Source organism: Gopherus flavomarginatus, chromosome 9 (genome assembly GCF_025201925.1).
Source record: "Gopherus flavomarginatus isolate rGopFla2 chromosome 9, rGopFla2.mat.asm, whole genome shotgun sequence".
Taxonomy (NCBI): domain Eukaryota; kingdom Metazoa; phylum Chordata; order Testudines; family Testudinidae; genus Gopherus; species Gopherus flavomarginatus.
Genome location: NC_066625.1, coordinates 73155838 through 73165390, shown reverse-complemented (window position 1 = coordinate 73165390; position 9553 = coordinate 73155838). Strand labels below are relative to the sequence as shown.

General features: G+C 37.7%; 1 protein-coding gene across 2 annotated transcripts in view; it reads left to right on the top strand.

Annotated features, from left to right (window-relative positions):
* The first annotated feature begins 428 nt into the window (after positions 1–428).
* ATP8B4 (ATPase phospholipid transporting 8B4 (putative)) overlaps positions 429–9553 on the top strand; it is a 156769-nt gene continuing 147644 nt past the window's right edge. For both annotated transcript variants that reach the window (XM_050966621.1, XM_050966622.1), the window contains exon 1: positions 429–568. In XM_050966621.1, the coding sequence (XP_050822578.1) occupies positions 430–568 (139 nt within the window). In that variant the 5' untranslated portion in view covers position 429. The remainder of the gene's footprint in view (positions 569–9553) is intronic.

The following is a 9553-nucleotide window of genomic DNA, read 5'->3' as shown; positions in this document are numbered from 1 at the left end:
AAGGCTGCCATAAAGGAAATGGGGAGAAGTTGTTCTCTTTTGCCACAGAAGGCAAGAAAAGAGGCAATGGGTTCAAACTACAGCATAGCAAATTTAGATTAAATCTCAGGGAAAACTTCCTAACTGTAAGAATAGTAGGACAGTGGAACAGACTGCCTAGGGAGGTTGTGGAAGCTGCCTTGATTTGTTGTTCAAAGTTCCCACGAATGCTGTCCTTCAGTTATCCTGCTTTTTGTTTTTCCATTTCTATTTTCAACCTGTACCATAATGGCTTATATTAATTTACAAACTGTCAGTTTTTGCTGCTCTTGGGCTGATTCACCCCTTCCGTTTCTCACACCTAGAGTGTGACTGCTGAGCTTATCAGTGCCAGACTGCAGGGGAAGTGGGACTATGGTTTCAACAATCGTGGTCTCTGGAGATTTTGCAATGCTAAAAGTTTACCAAGAAGGACTCAGACTCCTAAGACACATTGACATGCAAACATTGGCTGCCAAGCACATGGTATCATTATCATCTAAGTGCTGTAATGGTGATGAAGGAGATGGGCATCAAGGTATTTCAATGGGTGACTATCATTTAAGCTCATTTGGGTCTGATTATGATAGTTGGGAATTGTTCTTTGCTGATGTTGGGGGGAACATATATAAGGGTGTATCAGCCTGATAAAAATGATCTTTACAACTTTCTGTGTATGACAGCTATGGTAACTCAGTTAGCTGAACATGTGTTCAGACTTATCTGGTTTGCACTGCTTTAGTTTCCATTCCTTTAAGTTTCTGTTTGTGCTTTCTAGCACTGATATACATCTGTGAGAAGTGAGAAAAAGAAAATGAAACTTAGTTTAGCTTTCTCACTTCTACCATGGACCCAGATGCCACCTATGCACAAAAGCTGGATCGCTGTAACTAGTTTTTAATAGAAAATAAACAATTCAGTGTAACTTGTGCTTTTCCTGCTTCTTTAGTATATTGCCCAGGAATCACAGTGCAACACACTTTGCTTTGTGGAATTAATTAATTAAGATCATAAAAGGTCTAAAGCATGAATATTGACTGCTGCTAAAGTTACTGATCTAGCTTATGTGAACTTTTTGTAAACTTTGTAAAAAAGGGTATTGTGATGCTTCCTAGATATGCACTTTTTAGGACTGGCACATCTCTTGCTATCCAAATGTTAGAGGGGTTCTCAAGTAATGAGTTCACTTTGGGGTTTTAGTTTGATCCATTACAAAGACAAAAGACTATTTGAAAAATTTAGCAATAGGTTTGAATTTAATTTACTTCCAAATTTTGAGATATTTAAATTTAGGATTTTGGTTGGGCCAATCTCTATTAAATACTTATTTATACAAAGCTGTAGTCTTGTCCAATAGAACTCCTCCACTTTTTAAAAGATTTGTTCTGATGACCTTACACATCAACATTTATTCAAAAACTGTGCTAAATTAGGTTTTTCTTTTTTTTTTTTTTTTTTAAATCTTTTGATGCAATTTCAAAAATATATACTGCTGGCTGAAAGATTATCTACCAAACAAAGTATTAAGGGGAAAATTCAAAATCCTGTTTTAACTACTCGCCTCCTGTTTAATTGACTTCTTTAGGAATGTGATGCGAAACAGCCACATAGTGTTGCACCACATATATGGTACAACCTTTTTTGAACTGCTGGCATTTCAGAGAACACTGCTGTGCATCGTTGTTGGGGTGGAGCCTGTAACAAAGGGATTATGTAGTTGGAAACAAGTCCTAGACCAGTCCTATCCCAGTCATGCATATAGCAAAAAAAATAGGTGAGTGGAAATTATTTCAGTTTGGGAAGCAATTTTTGGATTCTTTTGAATGAAAGGCATCATAGAGATGTAAATCATGATTATTACCATATAGGTAGAGGATAGTAATGTTAATTTCCATTCAAGGTTTTTGAAACGAGGGCACTTGGATCAGATATGGATCTGTATTTTGACTCCCTCCTCGCCAAAAAATTAGTGATCAGTTGCAAAATTTAATAGAAATGTATGGGTGTTTAATTGGACATTTTGGTTCTAACTCTTCTCTGCTTGGATTTTTGGCCTGACTTGTACGTCATAATCTAATAACTGTTGTTTATGGTGCTAACCTTCTTCTGGGGTTATAGAGCCTTGAGTGTGTGCATGGCTACACCCCTTCTCCGCATTCAGTATCTAAAAACTTTGAAATGGTTCATGCCAGTTGTGTACAGAATACGGTACATCTTTTAAAATAAAAGAACCTTGCTTAAATCTTCAGTCTCTCATCACCGTGAATGTCTATCTGTTATGTTTGGCTTTCTCATTGTGTTGTTTTGCTAACTGTCTGACTGTCTACTGTGTTCTTCTATATTCCTGTGCTACTGCTTCTCATTAATGGCAAACTAGAATCCCTCTGTCTTATGGGGCAGCTATGGTATCATCCATCCTGAATATTCAAAAATGATGAGATTGAGTATAAATCATAGCATTTTTAAAATTAAATTTAAATTAAAAAAAATAGCTGGGTTCTCTTCATTTCCTTCTGGTTCTTGGCAGCCAGAGGTGCCAGAAATGTATCTTTAAAAAAAAAAAAAGAATGCTGATGTTTTCACATAATCGCATGATTCCAGATCTGGGGCTTTAAGAAAAAAATATTGCAAGAATCATGATAAAATTGTGAAAATTGGCCACACTACATCTGGTATTTAAAACTTTGTGGTTCTGGAGCAAAATTTTAAATTGTTTTGTCAATTAAAAATATAATACATAATTGTATATCTCATGGCATTTTACGCAATAATTAATTAATATCAATTTGAATGTCATGTATTTTCCTTCCTTACTGATCTTTGTTACTTTAACATGCAGATAGAGTCATCAGAATAATTAATTTTCCTTCATTTTGTGCTTTTAAAAACTTGCATTTCTACAGCAGTGGTAAAGGCTTGAAATCCTGGTAAAACAAGTGATATGCAAAACACATAGGCACAGGTTGATCTTTTCAAACACAGGTCTTTGTTAGGCACCTAAACCCATAGATAGGTCGTTTTTCTTTCTCCTGGTGCCTCCCCCCGGGGGGGCGGAGGGGGAGAGAGAGAGAGAGAGAGAGAGAGTGTGTGTGTGTGTGTGTGTGTGTGTGTCCATCCTGATTTGTTAGTTCTGAGCATCTATATCAAGAGTCAGCAATCTTTCAGAAGTGCTGTGCCAAATCTTCAATTATTCACTCTAATTTAACGTTTTGCATGCCAGTATATTTTAATGTTTTTAGAAGGTCTCTTTCTATAAGTCTATAATATATAACTAAACTATTGCTATATGTAAAGTAAATAAGGTTTTTAAAATGTTTAAGAAGCTTCATTTAAAATTAAATTAAAATGCAGAACCCCATAGACCAATGGCCAGGACCCGGGCAGTGTGAATGCCACTGAAATTCAACTCATGTGCCGCCTTTGGCACATGTGCCATAGGTTGCCTACCCCTGATCTATATCTTCCACAGAAGTTAACAGGAGCTGTAAGTACCTCTGAAAGTCAGTTCCCTTTTAATTTAGAAGCCTAACTTGAGGAGAACAGGTTTGAAAAATTTGGCTTTAGTTCTTGGAAACTGAGAGTTTCCTAGTTTTCACTAGAACATGTTAAACCGCAATGAAAGATTGCATAGATGTGGGGGTTAGAATTTGACCCTAGATCCAGATTTGCAACTTTCTCCTATCCTTACAATGAGCCACATCAAATCAACCACCCCTAAACTTTGGATCTAATTTTTTCCTAACATCCCAAATATCTAAGTTCTGCTTTGTGTGTAGAAAAGCATGTGGCTTGGTATTGCCTGTAAAGGGGATTGGTAAAGGGGCTGCTGTAGCCTCCTTGAAACCTCTGCTCAATGTACACTTAGGCTCAAAGCCTAAGGAGAGATTCCAGAGTGGAAATGATTTAAATCACTCGTCGGGAAGACTAGATTTAATCATGGATTTCTACATAAAAGTGCATTCTTGTTGGTAGTTATAACCTTAATACATATTCTCCACAACTCAGAGATAGATGTAGGTTTCATATTTAGAAGGTACACACTATACATTTTTAAAGTGATTTATTTCGAAAACTTTTCAGATTAATTTTACAGCTATATCAGAAAATGAATGATAGGTTATTTCATTTACCAAAGGTAATTGAAGCAAATATTTATGAAATCACTGGGAGGTGAACTATCTCCAATTCAACAGGTTAATCATTAATATTTGGAGGATTTTCTTGCCATGGTGTATTAGGAGGAGAACATCACCAGACAGATATTTAAATTGTTTTATTTAACTAAAACAACAACGTTATGTGTTTTGGATTTTTTTCTTCAACAGCAAACATATATTTTAACAAAGCAAGCATATGAATTTTTGAATTTAGTTAAGCATTCAAGTTTTTAAAAATCAGGTTTGTTTTTGTTAAAATTGTTTTTAACTAAAATGAAATATTAAAAATATTAAAAAAACCAAAAAATATTAAAAAAAACAAAAAAAACAAAACAAAAATTAAATCAACTATGTCAGCCAGGTCAAGATGGGAAACTTAAAATATTGGCTTCTGCAGCTAACTCAATCATCTTCACCTTCATTTTCTTGTTTGTTCATAATCTGGAAAAGAAAAACCTGCTTTTTCAGGTCCCAAACGATTTCTCAATTTGGAACGAATTAGTCCAAAGGAAGAAAATATTCTTTCTACACAGGCAGAAGAAGCTACTGCTGTTAAAAGTGAGATTATCACTTCATCAGTCTGTGAATCCAAGTGCTTAAGTGACTTCCACCAGTTCACTGGTGTAATTTTCTTTAAAACATCATCAGCAAACATATATTTCTTGAATGGTTCACCCTTAGCTCTGAAGTTTATTATAGCTGGCATTATGGAGGGATGATTGCTGGATGTCCATGTCATAGCCAATTCCTCTTCTTCAGCAGTTAAGGTTTGACACTGGTACCGAGTATTGATAATATCTGCAAGAAAATGATATGGAGATGTCAGCAATAAAACAGCTATTTCCCTGCATTTTGTTCAAGGTGACAGAAATAGGTTTCAGGGTACTCAGCAGGTGTTCAACATTTCTCTTAAGCCCAATGTTGAGAACTTTGGCTGTGACAGTGCCGTCTATTTTTTCACAATTTTGTTCACAAACTGTCATCAGATTAGGCCAGTTCTTGATATAGTGCTCAAAATAGTCCACTACTGAGTTGCATTGCACATCTTGTGGGAGAATTAGCTTGGTTCCTCCCACTTTTTTCAGAGCAGCTGCTGCAAAGTGGTTGTTACGGAAGTAGTGTTGCAATTTCAGCAACATTAGCCTTTATTTCTGGAACACTGAAGTCTTTGGCTAGGAGGTGCATCAAATGAGCTCTGCAACCGTATGTTATTAATTTGAGACTCTCTTCTAAATAATTTGTTCTCATCTTGGATACATTTGCAGCATTGTCTGTGATCAAGCTGCGTACTAGATATTTGACTTTTTTCCCACAGTTTGTTATACCTTTTACTGTTACTTCTTGTAAGTATTCTGCTGTGTGTATTGGTTTGAGCATTGGCCTGTTAAATCTAGGGTTGTGAGTTCAATCCTTGAGGGGGCCATTTAGGGAACTGGGGTAAAAATCTGTCTGGGGATTGGCCCTGCTTTGAGCAGGGGGTTGGACTAGATGACCTCCTGAGGTCCCTTCCAACCTTGATATTCTATGAAAAAAATTGTTTCTGTAAGGAAGACATTCCCTTCTTCTGTTGTCACACAAGCATATACAACAGGATCATTGTGGACATTGCTCCACCCGTAAAGTCTCAGGTTAACAATTTCACCCTCTAAATCTTTTGCACACTGCTCAATTTCTCTTTCATACACTTTATCCAGCAATTTGCTTGTGACATCTGTTCTACTGGGTGGACTGTATTCTGGTCTTAATGACTGAGCCATGTTAATGAAGTGTGGGTTCTCAGTTGTACGGAAAGGAGAGTTTGTGGCATAAACAAATCAGACAATTTTTTAATCAGTTACCTATTTTTGTAATCTGCTGGTTCTTATCACAAATTTATCGATGGTTGTTACTGGATGATGGAGATTTTTTTTCTTTTTTGCTACAAGTCATATACTGTGGCTGTGTGACATACATGATGTGACTGAAGCACTATCACTGGCAGATAATTCTGAAACTATAGAAAATGATTTTAGGGGCGAAAGAAAAATGCAGACCTGTTATTTACCAGGCTGCACGTGGCAATAGACTGTATAGGTAAGGGATGCAAGGAGGGTATGGGTCACGATGCAAACTGCAGGCACGCACACAACTAAAATTAATTAATTTAAAGTTTTATTGGGGATAGTTACAAGGGGTAGGGGAGCAGCGTATGATTAGCTAATAGGGTTAATGGAACTTAAAACATACAATGGCTAAAGTATTTACTATCAAACAATATTTATAAACAAAGATGCAGTAAACAATATTTATAAACACAGATGCAGCATTTAGTAATAACCAATACTTACGAATACAAACCAACTCATAACGACCGGCAAACGTAGAAACTCTGCTTAAAACACGTCAGCTGAGAGAGGCTTCGAGGTGATCAGGCTCGGTTACGGGTGTGCACAAGGTACACAGGATTCGTTTTTCTTTCTCCTCTTCTGCCTGCACATGGCAGACCAGCCTAAAGTACTCTCTATGACATCATAGAAGTGTCATAGGGGACGGGGCCCAAAAACTGTGTGTGTTCGTTTCTGATTGGTACAAGCAAAGTTTACACCAAGTAGGGGAGCAGGTGCCTAAAAGTCTGGCTTCGCCCCCAAAAGGTGAGGAAATGCATATAGTTTAGAATGCGTTTAACACTGAATGACAAAAGAAGAGGCCAGGGCAATACCGGTATGGGCAAGTTTTTAGGATGCAGACAGGAACTTATCTTAACAAGTCTTCAGAATCCTGTATGTGGAGGATGGATTCTCCTAAACAAAATAAGGCTATGGCTACACCTGCAGATGTAGAGCGCTATGAGTTAAACCAGCCCTCAGAGACCGCAGCAGGGAAAGCGCTGCCATGTGTTTTCACTGTCGGCTGCATGCACAGTGGCATGGTCACATTAGCAGCTCTTGCAACGCCACAGAGAGCAGTGCATTGTGGTAGCTATCCCAGTGTGCAAGTGGCTGCAGTGTGCTTTTCAAATGAGGGGGTGGAGTGTGACAGAGAGTGTGTTGTGTGTATGTAGGGGGAAAAAGAGTGGGTTTTGGTAGGCAAAGAGTGTGTCAGCATGCTGTCTTGTAAGTTCAGACAGCAACAGGAGAAAACCCCCACATCAGCCCCTCCACGCACACCTGTCTCTCACATACAAGCACACATGCCTGCCTCTGCAGGAGCAGAATTCCACAGTAATGGTTTGCTTTGTGTCCCGGAGCAGATAAGCTTTCTGGCTGTCAGAAACAGAGCTTTGAAAGGAGATATCCGGATGCCTGAAGCCGAGTTCAAAACAATGAACAGAGCAGCCAGTTGACTTCAAGGGATTATGGGATGTTTCTGGAGGCCAGTCACAGCGCAGTAATGCAAAACGTCATCCACACTGACATCCAGGCATTTCAGCCAGGGTGCAGCAAGCTCTGTGATTCTCGTGGAGATGGATTACCAGGGGCACTTCAGCCATGGAGTTCCAGGTGCTTGCCAGTGTGGACACCTCAGGAGTTAGAGCACATTAAATCAGCCCCAGGCAGCCTAACTTGCATGTGTAGCCAAGCCCTGAATCAGTGCAGTTATTTAATTACTATTACCGTACTGCTCATTTAGTATTACTTATTGCAGTCACAGACACTCAGTACTACTTTAAAGGTGAAATTGTAAAAGGAAGATGTGCCTATTTCAGCTATTTCTTTTTTATCACAACTGTATCTAAAATGATAGTACCATAGAGTAACAACTATATTTTTTGCTCAAACATGAGAATTCAAGAATAGTCCAGAAGGAAGACAGGCAATCCTTAAGAAAGAAGTATGAAATAAAAAACATTTACCAACCTGAAGATCCTGCATGTTCAGACATGTTCCTTTCATCATCTTCAACGCAGCTTCCTCCTGAGAAGGAACACTTCTCATGATGTTGTTTCATTCAGGCAAAAAGGCCTTGCATTTCTTTGTTGCTCTGTTTGCATTTTGCACACATGCCTGTCTTACCCAGAGATAGAGGAACTTCATTAAAATATTCCCAAACTGCATCTCTTTTACGGCCTGCTGCTATTTTTACTAGAAGGTTTTCCCTTCTAGTGAGAGAATGGTATGGTAGATCTCAAATCAATGAAGGCTACACTCAGAAAGACCTGAAGACGTCTGGCATATGCTGCTCAAATAGTTTCACTTTTGTTTCTACTGCCTGTCCCTCCCTTCTCACATTTATCTCCAGACTTCTTCTCCTTGTCCAGATCTATTCCACTCCCACCAATCTTCTATTCATTGAACTTTCTGAAACTTTGCACTTTTAGAAAGAGGTAAGGGATTGATTCTGTGTGCACAGATTTGCAGAGGGACAGTAGGGTTGAGGTCTATTGTTTCTCTCACCTCTATATATTATTTATTTATTTAAAAACATTTTTGCTGTTAACAAGCATGTTCTCTCTGGAGACACAAATCCACAGTTTGTGAACTGAAAAACTAAGCATCTCTGATGGTATCTTCTAGACTGAGCACTGAGTCTCATTGGGTAGATGGAAAGATTAACCTAAATACTCTATACAGAAGCCCCTGGAACCTCATAAGATTGGGTCCCTAATCCATGAACTATTGGAACTCATTTACAAAACTTTTCTTAAACATTACATGAATATATTGTCTCATACTAGAGAATTAGAATTTATAATCCCTATTCCATGATGAGATATCTTTGAGCTATAATGTATCTTAATTAAAACTATCTTTAGATAGGTTTTTTCCTCAAAAAGCATTTTATCAAAAAATCCAATTTAAATTAAAAAAAACTGACTTTTTAAAAAAAAATTATTTTAAATCGTTGATTTTTATCCACCCTGAGAAATTCTAACATTGCTTTCCAGGAACTGCGAAAGTCAATCTCTTTCCCTTTGAATGAAAAGCCAATAACAGTTGGGCATCACTTAAACAGGCAAATGTTGAAAACAGTTTTTAAAAAGTTTCAGCTTTCAAAACCTTGGAATGCCAACATCTTGTTTGTTTTGTGGGGAGATTGGTGCCCTTTTTTTAAAGATAGCTTGGACGCAGGAATGATTGTTTGTTTGTTGTCCTTTGGATATGCAGTAGTATCTATTTTCAACACTGAAAGCTCTCTGGGATGTTGTGTTGAATATCTAGCTCACTCAAGATGCATGTTTCAGATGAATCACAGAAATACAAATATCTTTGAAAGTATGACTATATCTAAGGAAATGTCTGGAAAATGTCTCCAGATGTTGCTGTCCTGGAGAGGATTTATAACTCTTCATAACAAGAATAAAGTATCAGGTAGCAATGATTTTTCGCACAGATGGAAGATGGGTATCATTAATTGCTTCATATTTCTTTGTTATTTTTATAGTGGTTGGCTTGGTCCTG